This window comes from Siniperca chuatsi, linkage group LG5 (assembly GCF_020085105.1).
Source record: "Siniperca chuatsi isolate FFG_IHB_CAS linkage group LG5, ASM2008510v1, whole genome shotgun sequence".
In the NCBI taxonomy this organism is placed as follows: domain Eukaryota; kingdom Metazoa; phylum Chordata; class Actinopteri; order Centrarchiformes; family Sinipercidae; genus Siniperca; species Siniperca chuatsi.
The window spans coordinates 11,312,701-11,330,718 of NC_058046.1; the positions used below are offsets into that span (position 1 = coordinate 11,312,701).

Here is an 18,018-nt window from a genome sequence, read left to right on the forward strand (position 1 = left end):
AGGGCTCTTTGGCTGCCATCTATGTACAATTTCCATTAACCTTCATTAACATTCAGATGAGAATGAAAAAGGAGCCCTGGGCTAATTAGCAAGTAAAACTATCTATCCTTGCTTGTGATAGTGAGTCACAGAGCTTCGGCATGGAGTATGATTGTCTTCTAATGTGTTTAATGTTATTTGATTTGACACTTCATTGCAACTGTTCCTTTTTTAAGTACATATGAAAACCATGGGGCCAGCTCTAGGTTGACAAGGCTTCAAGGCTTTATTGGAGTTCAGTGCAGCACATCATGGATTTAAAGCACTCAGTGAGGACTTGAAGTAAGGCATTTCAAACTGGGTATTGCACATACAGACAGTTGTACAGGCATGTATTGGTGAGAGTAAAGCACACAGGTGTTTGCAAACAAATCTCCACAAAGCAGAATTTCTACTCCATGACACTTGTCACATCCTGTCTTCATCAATATATTGATTAGCTTTTATATTGTTTAATTTCTTTGCTGGTACAGTGTGCGTATACATGCTGCAAGTCACTCAAGTTGATCCTACAGAGAATTTGTTCACCAACGTGTTGTCTTCTGATTTCAAGAGATTTCCATTTTATCTGAATTAGAGCTGTATCTCTGTACATGTAGAGCACCGGAGAAGACATTCTTCAGCTACAATGCTAGCAGGTATTTTTAAAGCATTTAAAATTACACTTTTATATCTGTTGTTTTTCCATTTTTCTCTTCAGACTCCACCTCTTCTTGTTTATCAGTTTCTTCCTCCCCCTTCTCACCTGCATCATCACCCTCTTCCTCTTTCTGCTCAGCGACCTCCTCTTCTTGAGGTTGGCTCTCCTTTCCTCCTTCCTCCTCATCTTCTTTTTCTCCATCATCTGCCTCACCCTCTTCATTTCCAGAATCATGTGAGGAGGGATAAAAGTTAGAATTCATTTACTACTACACACATGCACATATAATTTAAACAAAATTACCACACTAACCTTCTCCATCAGCTTCTTCCTCTCCCTTTTCTTGTTCTTCCTCCTCCTTTTCTTCCACTTCCGCCTGCTCCTCTTCCTCCCCCTCTTCTCCCTGATCTTCCTCTGCCTCCCCCTCCTTCTCTTCTCCCTGCTGCTCCTCTTCTTCCTCCTTCTCTTCCTCCTCCACCTGCTCTTCCTCCTCCTCTTGAGGAGGGCTGGCCTCTGCCTGCTGTGCTTTGCTTGCGGATATTGTCTCCTCTGTGGAGTGTGATGACGTATACAAGCGGGAGCTCAGCAGATATGGAGCTGCAGAGCTCAGCTGAGACTGCACGGAGAACTGTGTTCTTCCGTAGGATGGAGCAGCGTACATGGCCTGGGAGTAAGCGGTGACAGACCCCGGTCTCGCCACACTAAAACGGTTCTCTTCACCTTCAAGGAGCTTCCTAACAGAATAAGACACACATCAAAAGTAATGGGATGCCAAATGATTGGTGTTGGTGGCATTCATTTAAATCCTACAATTACAACACAATATACAAAACGCTGTATAAGACACTCACCTGTAGGCTGCAATTTCAATATCCAAGGCCATCTTCACATTCAGGAGTTCTTGATAATCTTTCAAGTAGCGAGCCATGTCATTCTTGTTTGCCCTCAACTCTTCCTCCAGTTGACTTATTGTATCCTTTATAGAAAAGGTATAGAAAAGTGACGCAATGTTAGTGGCACATTATGGGCTGGATGCAAATTGCATCTCAGTTAATCTTTGGGATATCATTGCTCGATAACTGCCACACTGGCAGTCAGACTGATCTCAATTGCCTGAATCATTTTTAGTGATATTCAAATTACTTTTAGTGTAGAAAGGACAGAGATATTTGCAGCCCTGTTCCTTTATTGTAGCCTATTTCTGTTCCTCACCTGCAGTGCAGCGATCTCAGCACTCTGTTTCTCCTCCACTTCCTGTAGTTGGTTTTCCAGAGCTTGATTCATCTCACGGCAGGCATCAGTCTCCAGCATCTTGGCTTTGAGGAGCCGGCGGTATTCTCCAGCCTCATCTTTGGCATTACGTGCACTCTCTGTGTTGCGAGCAGTGCCTACTGTCATCACATTCATCTTGTTGCAGAACCATTCTTCAGCTGATTGAAGGTTGTGTTGCGCCAGCTTCTCATACTGGACTCGGATGTCGCGGAGAGCAGCGGATAGGTCGGGTTTGGCCACCTCCATCTCCACCGACACCTCTGCGCTGTACTGTATTTGGGCCTGCAGCTCTGCAATCTCACTCGTACAGAGGCGCTTCAGGAAGGCCATCTCATCCAGCAGGGTCCCAACTCTTTTCTCGAGCTCAGCCTGGCCCAGTGCAGCTTCATCTGCTCCCTTCCTGGCATCCATGAGCCTGCCCTCTGCTTCCTCTCTGCCGAGCACTTCATCCTCATAGCGCTTTTGCAGGTTCCTCAACACGTCCTCCATCTCATCCCTGTGGTTCTGGGCTGCTTGCTTCTCATGGCGGGCCTCTTCTACAGCAGCATGGAGCTGGCGGATCTCATGCTCATACAGGGCCCGAAGGTTGGATGGCTCTGTCTGCCTCTGCCTGAGCAGCAGGAGTTCAGTATCCAGCAACTTGTTCTGCTGCTCCAGTTCATGGACCCTCTCAATGAAGCTTGCGAAGCGGTCATTCAGGTCCTGCAGCTCAGCCTTCTCCTGGGTCCTTATTGATTTGAACTCAGAGCTGACCTGGGCTGCTTGGTCAAGGCGTAGCTCAGTAGCAGCTGCAGACACTGGAGCAGAAAACACAGAGGAGTAGCTGGAAATAGCTCGGGTGTGTGTTGGATAACTTCTGCGTGAAGCTGCATAGGAAGTTATTGGGGCAGAGTGGCTGGAGTAGGCATACCTAGATCCTATTCCTCCACCAGCTCCGTATCCTGCACTGCGCACAACTACTCTCTTCTTGTAAGTAGAAGGGAAGAAAGGGTCAAAGCCGATGGAAGTCATGACTTGAGAGAAGGGCTGCTCTATGTCTAGGAATGTAGCTGGGTTGACTGCACTGTGAATCTGCATTACCATGGCTTTTATAGAGCCAGTAATGACTGTGACGTAAGCTATTTTTTGCAGGCATGCTGACAGAAGGAATTGATAATGCTGCCAGCCAGCCAGTCTCAGCCAAGGGAGCGATGAGGTGGGGTGAGGATGAGTGTGGGGGGTGGAAGAGGCGGGGATAAGCGGTAGAGCAACAAGGGACTGCAACAGACAGGGTCACTGAGGACAAAAACAGTATACTGTTACTCCTAAAAACTGCAGAAGTTGTTACAATTTGCCATCATAAATCCTGACAAAGACATAATGTATCTGTCATGTAACTGTACAAACTGCCTGATGGATGAGGGGAGGAAAACCACCTTTTGTAAAAGATGACACTGCTTTGCACCGTTTTGCATCATCTGTCTGCTGTGTAAGGAATTTTAATGACAATGTTATCATGATCTAAGTATCACAATTAAATGTCACAGTAAGCCAATGCAAAGCAAATCAGCTGAAGATCAAACAGTTTAGAAAATCCTGTGATTAAAAAAACATTGCCACCTCAATCTCAAACATTTTCACAATTATAAAATAAAAGTTTGCCCTCTAGTGGTTGTCTGTTTACCATGCAGGCTACACATTACAAATGCTGACTAATGTATAAGACAGAGAACGCTGATGTATTAGAAATTATTTACATGTACCCTTCCCTGTTATTCCCTGATTTAGCCTACATAAACTTGTGTAAGGTTGTGCCCTGCGGTGGGAATAGTGTAGGCTATAGGATATGTTGTTCCATGGGTGAAAATTGAAAGAAAAAAAATTTAATTGTTTACAGGTTTAGTTTATCAGAGGAGAACGTTCTACCTTTCAGAACAGACAGAACAGGGCTGCAGAAAACACCCTTGAACAGTGAAAACTTTTTCCTACATTGACTATACAGGCTGCCGATTTGATCACCTTGGTAATTTAATAACTGTAACATTATGTGGTGAGGTGGCTTTTCATAATTTAAAAGTATATCCACAATTAAATAGGCTGCTATCATTTCTTTACTAAGCTATAACACAGTTTTGACAGGTTTGAAAACTTCGTTTCAGTATTGCCAAATGCACACTTTGGTGTTTTTGTTTCATTTTGCAATTACTAACTTAAAAGCATATTACTCTTGTGGTAGGTGACATTTCAGTGCTGTGTGTGTTGATAGTGTGGTTTTACCCAACATCATAATATATGATTGGTCCCATGAATACACCACAGTGTATCGACCAATGAGTGACGACTTTACTAATTGGCGGGTGGCTGTGACGCAAACGCTCCTAACGTTAACAACAACAAAGGATGATAAATAAATGAAGTTTTAAACTTGCTTTGTGTCTCATGCCCACTCATGACCGCATTGCTTTTTAGAATTCGCGGTCTTGCTATAGTAATAGCAACGTTACAAATGCAGTTAAAACGGTAATGAACGGTAAGTCGCCCAGCTGTGCAAGTGATGGTAACCCGGTGAAACACTAGCTAACATTAGCTCATATAACGCTAGCTAATGTGTCTGCTAATATCAGCTAGCGTTAGCAGAGGCAATAACGTGAGCTTTTAGCTAGTTGAGTTTTCTAGCACGTCAGGAAGATATATTTACCACCTGCTGTCCGGAGTTCTGGTTGTGTTATTCAACAGTGAAGCTATGCACTTGCTCAGGACAAACTGCAAGAATGCCCCACCGCAGGGCTAAGCTAACCAGGCTAAGTTTTGTGTGACATTTTTGCTAAGTTAAGGGTAACGTTAGCTAGTCAGTCCCAAGCCCTTCTCGATTAGCAATTGTATCAAGTCATAACATCTGATTACACCAGGTTACCTTCCTCTTCTCTCTGTCGAGTTAGGGTTTATTTATCCCTAGAAGCTCTCGGATACACTCAATATTACACAAACTGAATGAATAATAGAGTGGCTTTTGATGAGTATGCGGTCTTAGCAGAGCGAGCCTTTGTCGGTGATTGTCTGGTGATGGGACATACAACATGGTTTTCTCTAATATATATGCTTTTTCACGTAAGTCTGGCTTTGCTCGGTTTCCGTACATTTCTATAGATCCAATCAAAGGCTGTACACCGTGAAGGTCTGCTTTCCACATTAAAATGGTAAGGCTTTTAATTATTGAGTGCATCCTCGGTAGCTGTTTTGTATCAATACACCTTGTAATTGTGCAGCTTTTTCTGCTCTTACTATATCCCTCTCCTGAGTTGTATATCTGCTTGCCAAAGGGGTTTGCCTCTTTTTCTGTGTTCTTTACAGATTCGCATAGCAGCACTGAATGCTGCTTCGACAGCTGCAGATGAGTCTCAAGACCCCTTAAGAAGTAACAAGAGTCAGACAAAAGAGGCTCAGGTACAGACTATTTGCAGATGAATCAGCAATCAGTTTATGCGCTGATGCAGAGATTTTCCTCTGTAGATCTAAATAAGTTGTCTGATTTTTCTTTTATTTATGCCCACAGGAAGCTGAGGCATTTGCTTTATATCACAAAGCTTTAGATCTGCAAAAGCATGACAAGTTTGAGGAGTCTGCCAAGGCCTATCATGAGCTTCTCAAAACTCCACTGCTCAAAGAGGTAAAATATCACACAGCATATACAGTCCTGTCAAGGTTGTCAAAACTATTTGTTAATATGGTTGCACAGAACACCCAAAATACTGTGTATCTGGGATGTAATTGAGACCAGCGCAATGCTCTCACGTAATCACTGCAATACACCTCTTTTAGTCAGCAAGGACTGTCACTTGTTTTGGTACAGACCTAATTCTGCATGATATCCAGACATGGCCAGCCTTTATGATGTGAAACAAAATTCACATTTGTAACATTTGGCAGACAACTCTTATCCAGAGCCATTACAATACTGATCAGTGTGCATGATTAAGATATTTCACACACAGTGCAGCCGTCTTTTGGTTTTTAAGTCCACTGAACACGTATACATTTCAGGAATTGGTACTCAAATAGTCTTTACTTGTGAAGTCACTTGTTTGATTCTTGGTGAGACTGTTAGAGGTGTTCATTCTTTATGATTTTCTTAGTATTGTTAAGAAAATATCCTGTTAACTGTCTTTTTGTGCAAATTTGTGAAGGTCTACTTGTGCCAAATATTTCTCTTTTTTTCTTTACAATGCTGTGCCAACATTCTTGTCTAAAAATTCAGATTAAAGTGCCAACATTTTTGTTTCACTGATTAAATAAAATTTACAATATGCACTTAAAATGTAGCTTTGTGGTAGCACAAACCCTGCCAATGTAACAGAGCTGTGTAATAATTCATACTTCTTGATGGCCTTAAGATGAATCTGCATTACACTGTGTTTGGTGCCAAATTTGATGTATCCTCTAATATTTTAGGCCATGCCCTCGGATGATCAGAGAGTGGGTCTCAAGCATCCCGGACTAATGTTGAAATATTCTACTTTTAAAAACTTGGCTAGTATGGCTGCATTGCGGGATGACCTGGACACTGCTATGGAGTTTTATTTGGAGGTAAAATGATAAAACAGTGCCAGTTTAATGTTTTTTTTGTTTTGTTTTTTTCATTCTTGGCATTGCACCACTTTGTGCAGCTAAATGCATCTTTTTAATGCACATGCATAACACTGTGGTGAGTGTTCATACCATATTTTCTGCTCTGTTCTTTTCTTAGGCAGTTATGTTGGATTCCACTGACGTGAACATGTGGTACAAAATTGGTCAGGTGGCTGTGCGACTGGTGCGCATTCCTCTGGCACGACATGCCTTTGAGGAGGGATTGCACTGTAACCCAGACCACTGGCCCTGCCTGGACAACCTCATAACTATTCTCTACACACTCAGTGACTACACGTGTATGTAATACATCATCATAAGCTTTTTGCTCTGCATCCTCTCTCATTACCAGTGCAAGAGCTCAAGTATAGAAAGAAAAGTAACTTCATCTACATACATTTTTCCAGGCTGTTTGTACTTTATCGCTAAAGCCCTAGAGAAGGATCATTGTTACACTAAAGGCCTGGTGTTGAAGGAGAAAATCTTTGAGGAGCAGCCCTGTCTGAAAAGGGACACAATGCAGATGTTCATGAAATGGTGAAGTCAGCTCAGTTTTTATTCCTCCATTTGTTTAGAATGTGCTCTAGTTGCAGCTTTGTACTTTCACATCACTGACAAATATCTCTGCTGTGGTGTGGGTCATTTGCAGTGATATGTCTATTCATTATGTGGAAGTGGAGAAAGAGGAGTGCCAATCCATTGTGGAAGAGGCACTGGAGATACGGAAGCGCAGACAGGCTCTCTCTCACTGTGAACCAAAACCTGACCTTGTCCTGATTCAGCCCATCCGCTGCCTCTCGTGAGTGCGGTGCTGTTGCGTCTCTGTGACTTGTTTTATTTTTCCTGTCTACGTGGTTTGAAAATTGCTCGACACTTTCTTGAATATAATTCAAATGAGAATAACAGTCAAGATGTTAGCATATGTTATTTGTATTTCTGAGGATAGACCAATTTATACTTGTGCAAAGCTTTCTTGCAAAGCTAGGAAATGCAGAAACAGGATATACTGTACTGAAATTCTTGGTTTAGCTCCACTGACATTGACGTTATTGTTTTCTGGGCTCAATTCTGTGAACTTTTTTGTTAACCTTTACCCCTGAGAGTTGTAATATCTGGTTTTATCCATAGTCTTTTGCACTGAATCAGTGACATCTCCTTTTTAGGACAATTTGAGCTAATATTAATGAATTGTTGTTTTTGTATCTAAGATGGAAGCATGTGGGCGAAAGCCTTCTTGCAATGTACAGACATCAGACCACATGTGAGCCACCATGCCCGAGTCTTGGCCGCAGAATTGACTTGTCAGAGTACCGTGACCCAAACTTCCACCAGAACCTCCCCCAACCCAGCAGCCCTGTCAGTATGGGCCAGACCACCGTGCTGAGCAGCAGCCCCAGCTCATCCCTGCCACCAATGGCCCTCCCTGAGCCAGCAGTGCTGCCTCAACCCAGCACTCAACCTCAGATTACCCCCAGCCAGACCACTGTGGAGGTCACCACTTCTGCTCCCCCTGTTGGTTAGTTGTTTATGAAGAGAAGTTTCTCTTTTGCCTGCCTACATATGATAATAAATAATTATTTACTTTTTTTAGCAACTGTAAATACAGCTGTAAAACTAATATCCTGTAAGATTTAATTTTTTTTTCTTTTTCTTATTTTCTTATCTCTCTTACTGTACTTTCACAGCTACAGCAATGGAAATTTCACTGACAGATAAAGCGAAGAAAGCTCCCAAAAGGAAACGTGTGATGGAAGATAGTGGGGAGACAGCCAAGCGACGCTCTGCACGTGTTCGAAATACAAAATGCAAGAAGGAAGAGAAGATTGATTTTCAGGAACTGCTTTTTAAATACCTACCTTCCAGGTAGCTTACACTAAATCTAATATAAAATACAATAAAAACATAGCTCGTTATAGTTCTGTTGATTAAACACTATTTTGCTGGTTTGTCTTAGGCTAAAGAAGTTTGATCCTGATAATGATGATGAGAGTCTGAGTAATCTTGAGACGCAGTGTGATGGGAAGGAGGACATACAGCCTCTACATGGGAGTTGCTTGCCTGTTGACTCAGTGGAATACATGGAATCTGGTATGTAGTGCATCGTGGCTATGTATTTACAATACACTGTTGTGCCATGTCTTTTGTCATATTAACATTCCCTTCCCTTCTGTAGAACAACAGGATGTTCACAACTTCCTGCTCAATAATATGACCAATGGTGGTATACTGGACCTAATGATGCGCTATCTGAAAGCAGTGGGTCGGAAGTTCCTGGAGCAGTGGCCTCGGGGGCTGACTGCTGTGGTACTGGAGGTCTATCAGACCTGGAGGAAGCACAGCAGTGGTCTTCCTAACCCTCTGCTTCGGGACTGCAGCAACCAACACATCCGGGTAAATGACAAGAAAAGTGGTTATTTTCTTGATTACTTAAAGTTGAATTAGATTGCAGATATTAATTGTTTTAGATTTCCTGTAAGCCGAAGACTCGCTGGACAAAAAATATCACTCCATGCAATATGTAATTTAATGAAACACTCCTTAACTATTATTTCAATAGATTTACTTTGGTGTGATATGAAACAGCAAATCTTTGTTGTACTTTTTTGGTTTGTCTTAAAATTAAAACATTGGTGTTGTCCCAGATACTTCTGATATTTCGAGACTCACTATGGTTCCAATTTTGGAAAGGCCTGCAGACTCCAGGGTCTATAGAGGTTTAAATTTTCTTAAATTGGAACCAGGGACATAACTATAGTTTTTCATCAGAATTGGCCTCATAATATGCACCCACGATGACTTTTGATAAGTATTTGTATCTGCTACAGGAAATGTTGGCAATGAGCTTAGCGTGTATGGAGTTGCAGTTGGAGCAATGGTTACACAACAAAGGAAAGACTGGTAAGTAACAATGAGCTAACCCTCATCATTTCTGATTGGATTTTGACAAACCTTGATTGAGTGATGCATTACAGTATTTTGAAGCTGCATTATGCAGCCCAGAGGGGTGCTACAATGTCTATTAGTTTGTCCATGTGTCAAATATCATATTTCAAGCTCTACTAATAAAATGTTGACCAAACCTAAATGTCATTGTTGCTTTTTGCATTTTAAAAAGATGACTGATTGGCCTAAAGGAGGCACTGCGATTACAGTTCTAAACATGATGACATACAGGATTTATTTAAGTCATTAAGTAATTTGTGGGGAACAACAGGCATACACTTTTTCCTTGTCTAGTGTCTCCAAGAAGAAGCAGCATTGGTCCCAGCAATGATGCAGCTGACTCAGAATTCCCTGGGCAGCACTTCCAAGGTGATTTGTTACTCCTGGCCTTAGGTTCATCCCAAAGAGACCTGTTTGAGGATGACTGGCAGGATGTCATGGTGCGTGTCTACTGGCTCAAGGCACGATTCTTGACCCTGCAGGTAAAGTCTATATTTTGTTGTTTGTTTTTGCTTTTGATTATGTGTCCTTTCCACTGAGCTCAGCCAGATGTGACTTATAAGTCTGTCTTTCTTGTCTCTTGTCAGGGAGACATGGAGTTGGCCCTGGAGAGCTATGATGTCTGTGTAGGCCTGTTACAGAGCAAACCAAAGACCCCCGAAGGGAAACATTACACCATCAACCTGCCTAACCTACGTGTAGATTCAGCAATCTCTGTGGAGGAGGTCAGTGCACTGGCTGATAAAACATTTACTTTTATCAATATAGCCATTATTTCCAACATACAGTATTATTATAGTTAAAGGTCCGGCGTGTAACATTTAGGAGGAGCTAATGGCAGAAATGGAATGTAACATTGTTTTGATTAGTGTATAATCACCTGATAATAAGAATCATTGTGTTTTCTTTACCTTAGAATAAGCTGTTTCTATCTTCATAGGCAGCAGGTCCCCTTCGACGGAGGCCGCCATGTTGCACCGTCGTGTTTCTACAGTAGCCCAAAACGGACAAACCAAACACTGGCTCTAGATAGGCTGTTATAGTTTTTCGCGAGTTTCGCAGCCAGCGTAGTTTATCCTACACGCTTGGTGATGTGAGTGGTATTCAAATGGTTGCAGACTGCTGTTTCATCGCTAGATGCCACTAAATCACACACACTGGACCTGAATTTTTTAGGAGTAATTTCCTTAATGTTTTCATGAGTTACAAAAAGAAAATGTTGTCAGTTCATACTTTGAGATACCATTAAAGAATGTTTGATGTATGAAAAATAATTCAGTGAATATCACAGTTATTCTCTTGAATTTTACTTTTTTCGTTTTTATAATAGTTTTTTTTATAATTTGCTATTAGCAAGGCCCTCAAAGAGCTTCTAGCTGTTTTGACTGTGGGTTTCTTTGGGTTTCCTCTATCCCCATGGACAGATTGACAAGAGGCTGAAGTCTCTGGAGCGTTGTCAGTCTTTGGAGGAGATCCAGCGTCTCTTTGAGTCTGCAGACTTTGAGTCTGTTGTGCGCCTGCTGCAGCCCAGTCTTAATTATGGCAGCAGGAGTAAACCTATGGAATTTGTGAGCTCAGCACCAGAGCGGCCTGCTCAGTTGATGCTACTGCAGGTTAGATATGCTACAACAATATCTATTTAATCTATATATCTTTTGAAATGTGTGATGGTTGACACTTCTATTTCTCTGAATTTTAACTCTCTGGCCTAGAACTCGCAGTTGAAGCTGCAGGACTACCAGCAGTGTTTGGAGTACAGCGAGCTGGCTCTGAATGAAGCCCTGCAGCAGCTCAACTCTGCTCCAAACAGCTCTCCCCCTAGTAAGGAGGAATGGGTCAGCACCATTGGAAAGTTGCTGGATGGGATCGAGGTCTGCCTCACCAAAGATTCACAGCTTCTAAACAATGTCCCCCAATTCTCTAGTATGGCTCGATTGGCAAACAACCTAATTCAGGTTAGAAGGGAGCTAAAGACAACACTGGTTTTCCTAAAGAAACAGTTAAACTGATACTATAATAAGAAACTGATTTTTAATGTATTGGGCGGTTGCTGTTGTGTTTTCAGCTGATTGATCTTAGCATGAACATTTCCGATGATCCCAAGGAGCCGTATTTCTTCTCAGTTCTGCCTTGGATTATCCTGTATCGCATTATCAAACATGAGGAGGCTGCTTTTGACTGTATGCTTCGACAGCATATGTCTGTAGGGGATGATGATGAAGGTTTGTTGACTTCTTGTTTTCATGTCTTCAGTTTTCCCTAGGTGTTTATGCCATGGTAGCTGTTACACTTAGTGACCCTGTCAAGTCTCATTTTCAGATGACTCAGACACTCCCATGCTGCCCTCATCCCTGATGCTTCTGAACACAGCCCATGAGTATCTTGGCCGTCGCTCCTTGTGCTGCAACTCAGATGGTGCACTCCTCAAGTTCTATGTAAGTTTGTTTGTACACTTCTCTCTAAAATTCTGTATTCTGATCAAGGTGATATGTACAGCTTGCATATATGCCTTTTAATGTGAAAAAAACTTTAATTGAAATTCTGCTGTGCATTCCTGCTATTAAATATTTACATAAAGCAACTGTAGACCAGACATATGTTTCGCTGTGTTAGTGTGACTAAATTAATTGGTATGGACCATTTAAACAGTTTGACAGAGCTTTATTTTTATGTTTTGTTTAGGTTCAAGTTTTGGAAAAAGAGCTTGCAGCCTCTTCCAACAAAGACTCTCATCCCTACAAAGAGGAGTTGGACATGGCCTTGGAACAGTGCTTTTTCTGCCTATATGCCTACCCCAGTAAGAAGAGCAAGACCCGCTACCTCGAGGACCACTCATCTCCACAGGTCATTCACTCGAACGCTTCTAAAAGTCTCTTTGGTCTTGCCTTTGATTAAGTATACTTTATTGTAATTGGTTGCAGGAATTTGAAGTGACTCTGCTAATCTGAAGTTAATCAATTTAATTACATAGTACAAAAGTCAATCTCAGGTAAAATTGCTTGGCCTATTTTTAACCAGTATATTATGTAATTGAAAATGTAAAACAAAAAAACTCCGAATGTGGCTGAGCTGGTATTTAGATAACAGCCAAATGGTGTTGAAGAGGCGGTGAAAATGGCTCAAGGCTTTGACTAATTGGTATGATTTCTCACCTGTATTGGCAAATTTACATAAACAGAGTGTTTGAACAGGAGCAGACTGCCAATGACGCAAACATGTGCCCTCATTGACCCTGACAACACAGAGGAAGTCTGCTTTATCCATTAATGTTGTTTTGTTGGCTTGCAAGGTACACATTTTTGGTGTGACTGAAATAAATTGAGGCCTTGAAATAGCATTAATGGCATAATAGCATTGATTCACTGAGTGAGAAATGTGAACACATTTAGATCAACCATAAACAACATCCCTGCTCAATCAGATCTGCAGCACTTGTTGTTTAGCATTGTGTGCCCTCTTCTGACAGCAAGGATTCTTTGAGAATAGCTAGATTTGATCTGAATTTAAAAAATGAAACTCAGAGATAATATCTACCCTCTAATATTGTGAGGATTTAACCGAGTGACTCATGGCACAGAGAAGCTTTGTGGATACAGCCCATGGTCTCTTGTATTTTTGTAATACATGTGTCCAGACACCAGGTGGGTGTCATTCCCACAGCTGTGCATTTAGATGACTGGCATTCTGACTGTAATTATACAATACCACAATGCGAGAGAGTCCCCAGGAGACCTTGATGCCGCTCTCTGGCGCTGTGTGTTACACTCTAATACAATGGACTGTGACACTAATGTTTCCTGTGGAATGAATCTGTGTTTTGCAGGTTGAGCTGTTGTGGTGCGATACCCTCTTCATGTTCCAGTATTTTAAACCAAAGTCACTGCCTGAGTTTGACAGCTATAAGACAAGCACAGTGTCTGCAGAATTGGCGAATCTGCTGAGGAGGTTTGCTGGCATCGCCCCCCCAAGTGACACCCCCATCCTCACCATGGATGAAGTGGCAGCCTACATTGAGGGCACGACAGAAAAGGTCAGTCGGTGGGTAGCCAGTGAGTCAGACATACTAAACAGTTTTAAGTCTTGCTCTGCCTTTTATGTCACTCTCTTAACTTCATTTACAGGTTTGTCACTGAGAATCATGATTATTAAAGGAATGTTGTATTTTGATGTCTTTAAGGCCCCATGCCTTCCTGAGGGTAGTGCTCCTGCACCTCCAATCATTAATGAGATCTACTACCTACTGGCTGATTACCATTTCAAGAACAAGGAGCAGTCCAAAGCCATCAAGTTCTATATGCATGACATATGCGTGTGTCCCAACAGGTAGCTCTTTTCTCTACACTAGTGTCAATGCTACTGCACATTACAAAACATAATCCAATTTTTTTCCCGAATTTATTTATGGTAAATTTTACTCTATTTGTGTCATGAATATTAGCAATTAAATGTGAATGTGTAGGGTTTGTTTTCTTGTATTTTACAATAATCCATCAAGTGCAGTGACTTTACTAGAAACATGTCTCTTTCCTCAGGTTTGACTCCTGGGCAGGTATGGCTTTAGCTAGGGCCAGCCGTATCCAGGAAAAGCTAAACTCCAATGAGCTGAAAAGTGATGTTCCTATATGGAAACACTCCCAGGCAGTGCTGAACTGCTTTAAGAGGGCCCTGGAGACAGACAGCTCCAACCTGTCTCTGTGGATTGAGTATGGTACCATATCATATGCGCTGCATTCGTTTGCTTCGCGGCAGCTCAAGCAGTGGCGCAACAAGCTCCCCCCAGAGGTTGTTAAACAGGTGAGGCACATGTTAACATGAACAGAATTATCTTGTTGCTCATCTGTATTCCCTGTCAGTTTATGTTAAGTCTGCTTTTATGTCAGGTTTTCCATGTGTGAACTAAACAGATGTCACATCCTGTCACTTTTTCAATTTCAATTTGTTGTGGAGTAAATTGATCTGTCTCCTTGAGCTAAATTACTCAAGAAGGCGCCACTCACACTCTCTCTCTCTCTCTCTCTCTCTCTCTCTGTCTGTCTGTCTGTCTGTCTGTCTGTCTGTCTGTCTGTCTGTGATTTCAGATGGAAGAAAGGAGAGACTCTATGTTGCAGACGGCGTTCCAGTGTTTCCGGGGTGCTTCCCGTTGTGAGTGTGACAGTGATGAAGAAGAGTGGCTCATTCACTACATGCTGGGGAAGATAGCAGAGAAACGTAAACAGAGTCCAGTGGAATATCTGCAGTTTTACAAAAAGGTAAACAACTTCAGGTTGTAGACTAGATTCGAGTTTTACCTGTTAATTAGCCAAGGAATTCGGTCAGTAATTTATATTTAATAATGAACCCTGTTGTTGAGGTGTTCATTTATCAGAATCAGAAATACTTTATTGATCCCCGAGGGGAAAGTCTTTCGTTACAGCTGCTCACTATCACATCAATGCACACAGGAATAGAAGTACTAAACAAATCAACGTATAATACACTGCAATACAGCTAAGATAAATTAAGTACAAAGTGGATATAAAGTATAAAAGCTAAAATAATTGTAATGTAATAAGTGGATTTACAGGTTAAGTGATTTTCAGATTAGATTCAACTTTATTGTCATTACACATGTACAAGTACAAGGCAGCAAAATGCAGTTTCCTGAAGGTTGAAGTCTTGATTAAGTCTTGAAGTCTTGATTAAAGAACACCATATTTTTTAATTATCAGAATGTTTTCCCTAATATAACATTTCTGAAGTCTAAAAATGAATAGAAGTCAGTGAAGTAAGTTGGGAAATTTTTAATTTAGTTAGACGGTAAAAACCAGGGAAATAAAAACCTTAGTTGAAAGTAATTGGAATAGTCCTTTGGTACTAAGTTGATTGCAGATATTTTGCTTGCTCTCCCTGGAGTTGTTTCATAATCCGCCTACAGAAACAAAGATCGCTGCCCTTCCACCCTTGCAAGATTTCTTTTTTTCCTAGAGGGAACAATGTATGGAGTTAGTCATAGCTCTGTTGTTCTGATTAGATCGGTGGAGGCAGATGAACCTGAATGAAACACAGTGTCATGGAGGTCAGCAGAGGATGAGGGGGGCAGTGTTAACGCAGTGAACCCTGATGTCAGCACACATAGTCTTCTACTCCTTGCAGTCCTTCCCTCCATTTTTACCTGTTAATTTATATTGCCAGATTATTCTGTTTGCTTGGTGACTCTCTCATCTTTATATTTATAGGCAGCACACTATTTGCATGAAGAAGCTGCCAGGTACCCCCGGAAAATCCATTATCATAATCCTCCTGACCTGGCCATGGAGGCCCTGGAGGTAAACTACCTGTGGCTAGTGGCTCAAAAAGTTTCTAGTTGTGTTACATTAATTGTGTAAGATAACTGTCTGAAAGCATTTATGTTTAAAGACATTGAACTTCTTTTTCCAACTTGTTTCCTCTAGCTGCATTTCCGTCTCAGTGCCACCATCCTAAAGCTACTAGAGGCTAATGAGCCTGATCTGGAACATGAGCTCTTGTTCAGTTTGCTGGTTGAGGCCGCTACCGGGCCATTTGCCAGGGGGGAAGAGAAGAGTATGCCAAGCATGCCTAGGTCCCATGAAAAGTAAGCTACACAAATATAACCTAGCAGGAATTACGAAAAACTATTCAATCTTATGAAACATTCATTCTTAACATTGTTCTTGATTCATTGCAGGGAGAAACCCCCCTCCATGGATGAAGACTTTAATTGCTCGTCAGTTTGCATAGGGAACACCCACAGCTCCTCCCTTCCATCAGCTGCCACCCCAGGTCTGACTTCCCCTCCTTACGTGGCCACGCCGTTTGACCACGATTACGCCAAACGCAAAACACTCCGACGGCAACAGTGGCAGCAGCAGCGGCATGAGGAGCAGCGGGCTGATGGTACAGTCCCAGTCCTAGACACTGTCTCTGGGGTTGGGCTCTTTGCCCCTTCTGCACTGGGACAGGAAGCCCACTGGGGAGTGCTCAGATTGCTAATCACCATGCTTAATGGCTTTGGTTTCAGTTACAATGATCCCCATGCACTGGGTGATTGGGATGTGGTGAAATGGGCAATATGGCTACTGATTATTTGACTAATTTGCTATGCCTGACAAAGCAGCAGTGTTGAAAAAAATAGATTTAAAGATTGAGTTTTGCAGAGGGCATTAAGGCCTGTGTGTGTGTGTGTGTGTGTGTGTATGTGTACGTATGTGTGTGTGTGCTGGAATAATAACATCCATTTCTATTCGCTGCTTAATTGCTGGTCTTATTTTCTTTTCTTACCAATCATTTTGCATCTCCTAATATTTTACAGTTGTTGCTTTGTTGTAACGTCCTCATCATGGAGACCTCTGTTCAATATTGCAGGCTTGTGTATTTTTTAGCCTCAGTCAGCTGCTGTGGACTGGTACCACACCACAAAAGCTGCAAATTCTCAATGATCCTGATTGTTGCTTTACTGTGTGTTACAGTGTGAAAGGTAGTCTTCCCAAGTTCAGTATTTACCCATTGGGTATCAATTATAAACTGTTGTGTGTGTGTGTGTGTGTGTGTGTGTGTGTGTGTGTTATCTCTGTTCTCCTTTCTTCTGCTGTACTCAGGGGTCTCCTACAAAAAAAACCCTGATTGAGTAAAGGTTATAATAATAATAATAATAATAATAATGAGGGTATAATATATATTTTTCTCATGAGGCTGGATATGAAATTTTTTTGTTTTCTGTTTTTGAAAAACAGACTTGATAGTTGCGTGCAATAATGTGTTAGATGTACATTATTGCTTTCAGTAATGTACATCTAGTACAGTGTATGTACAATGAAGGTTATAACTGACCTTTTTGATTCATGCACATTAACCATTTTTATGTAAGCCCTTGTGATTGCGGTGTTGCAGTCATAATTGCCCTTGTTTGAATTTCAGAGAAGACACTTTAAATATGCCTGAGAAAGTGTCACCAAGATAAACAGAAAACAGCAGTATATTTACACATGCTTTAGAATTAAAGCAGCCTGGATTTCAATTTCAGGAATTGGAGTCAGTATTTTCATTAGTTGTAACTCTGCGCAGGGTATTGTGAAACAGAAGCTGAAATGCTGTTTGGAGAAAACCGTGACAGCCATTTGTTCCATATGACAAAAACTGTGACATCCATTTGCCCACCCCATGTGTCATGTTTAGCTTGAATGTGCAAATAACGCAGCCATATTGCCCATGTTGCCAGTTTTGTCACCCTTTCCAGATTCCTTCCTACCTACCTACCTACCTGCCTGCTACCTCTTTGCCTGCTTGCTTTTACCACCTGCTTTGCCATTTATATGCATGTAGTTCTAATGGGGTGAATGGACAAAGTCAGTCCTTTATCTCAATTTCACTAAATTGTCTGGTGTATCATGTGGTCACATTTTATTTGAGTTTGGTGTGGGCTTAATTTGACAGAAAGTTAAACTCCCTGGAGATATTTGACAATCTCGCGTGAGTCATGTATTTGCTATTTTCCACTAATTGGATATAATTTCCAATTATGG

General features: G+C 41.6%; 2 protein-coding genes across 8 annotated transcripts in view; one reads left to right on the forward strand and one right to left on the reverse strand.

Annotated features, from left to right (window-relative positions):
• Window positions 1-242: 242 nt before the first annotated feature.
• neflb (neurofilament light chain b) lies at window positions 243-5,071 on the reverse strand. Of its 2 annotated transcripts, none has more exons than XM_044195661.1 (5): window positions 4,845-5,071; window positions 1,892-3,226; window positions 1,531-1,655; window positions 992-1,413; window positions 243-895 (listed from the first exon to the last, which is right to left on the reverse strand). In XM_044195661.1, exons 2-5 carry the CDS (start codon window positions 3,032-3,034, stop codon window positions 699-701), a joined length of 1,887 nt encoding a protein of 628 aa, XP_044051596.1. In that variant the 5' UTR covers window positions 3,035-3,226; window positions 4,845-5,071; the 3' UTR covers window positions 243-698. The 2 variants fall into 2 exon arrangements, with proteins under 2 accessions (XP_044051596.1, XP_044051595.1); XM_044195660.1 differs by lacking the exon at window positions 4,845-5,071 and adding an exon at window positions 4,632-4,754.
• The window catches only part of cabin1 (calcineurin binding protein 1), a 38,237-nt gene continuing 24,476 nt past the window's right edge, over window positions 4,258-18,018 (forward strand). For 2 of the 6 annotated variants that reach the window (XM_044195654.1, XM_044195656.1), the window contains exons 1-27: window positions 4,258-4,460; window positions 5,078-5,127; window positions 5,282-5,374; window positions 5,484-5,597; window positions 6,380-6,514; window positions 6,675-6,855; window positions 6,964-7,093; window positions 7,206-7,355; window positions 7,765-8,072; window positions 8,242-8,419; window positions 8,511-8,644; window positions 8,730-8,947; window positions 9,382-9,454; window positions 9,794-9,981; window positions 10,087-10,224; window positions 10,924-11,112; window positions 11,212-11,454; window positions 11,565-11,721; window positions 11,819-11,934; window positions 12,182-12,343; window positions 13,323-13,529; window positions 13,677-13,822; window positions 14,032-14,293; window positions 14,578-14,748; window positions 15,715-15,804; window positions 15,931-16,091; window positions 16,185-16,393. In XM_044195654.1, coding sequence (XP_044051589.1) covers window positions 5,125-5,127; window positions 5,282-5,374; window positions 5,484-5,597; window positions 6,380-6,514; window positions 6,675-6,855; window positions 6,964-7,093; window positions 7,206-7,355; window positions 7,765-8,072; window positions 8,242-8,419; window positions 8,511-8,644; window positions 8,730-8,947; window positions 9,382-9,454; window positions 9,794-9,981; window positions 10,087-10,224; window positions 10,924-11,112; window positions 11,212-11,454; window positions 11,565-11,721; window positions 11,819-11,934; window positions 12,182-12,343; window positions 13,323-13,529; window positions 13,677-13,822; window positions 14,032-14,293; window positions 14,578-14,748; window positions 15,715-15,804; window positions 15,931-16,091; window positions 16,185-16,393 — 4,156 coding nt within the window. In that variant the 5' untranslated portion in view covers window positions 4,258-4,460; window positions 5,078-5,124. Of the gene's footprint in view, window positions 4,461-4,697; window positions 4,840-5,077; window positions 5,128-5,281; window positions 5,375-5,483; window positions 5,598-6,379; window positions 6,515-6,674; window positions 6,856-6,963; window positions 7,094-7,205; window positions 7,356-7,764; window positions 8,073-8,241; window positions 8,420-8,510; window positions 8,645-8,729; window positions 8,948-9,381; window positions 9,455-9,793; window positions 9,982-10,086; window positions 10,225-10,923; window positions 11,113-11,211; window positions 11,455-11,564; window positions 11,722-11,818; window positions 11,935-12,181; window positions 12,344-13,322; window positions 13,530-13,676; window positions 13,823-14,031; window positions 14,294-14,577; window positions 14,749-15,714; window positions 15,805-15,930; window positions 16,092-16,184; window positions 16,394-18,018 lie in introns of those variants that run through there. The other 4 variants (XM_044195657.1, XM_044195658.1, XM_044195655.1 and 1 more) reach the window with 3 other exon arrangements.

Coding starts and splice junctions, on each gene's coding strand:
- neflb (XM_044195661.1), bottom strand. CDS start 3,034: ATGGTAATGCAGATTCACAGTGCAGTCAACCCAGCTACATTCCTAGAC. Junction 1,656..1,891: donor CTGAGATCGCTGCACTGCAG/GTGAGGAACAGA, acceptor TTTTCTATAAAG/GATACAATAAGTCAACTGGA. Junction 1,414..1,530: donor ATTGAAATTGCAGCCTACAG/GTGAGTGTCTTA, acceptor TTATTCTGTTAG/GAAGCTCCTTGAAGGTGAAG.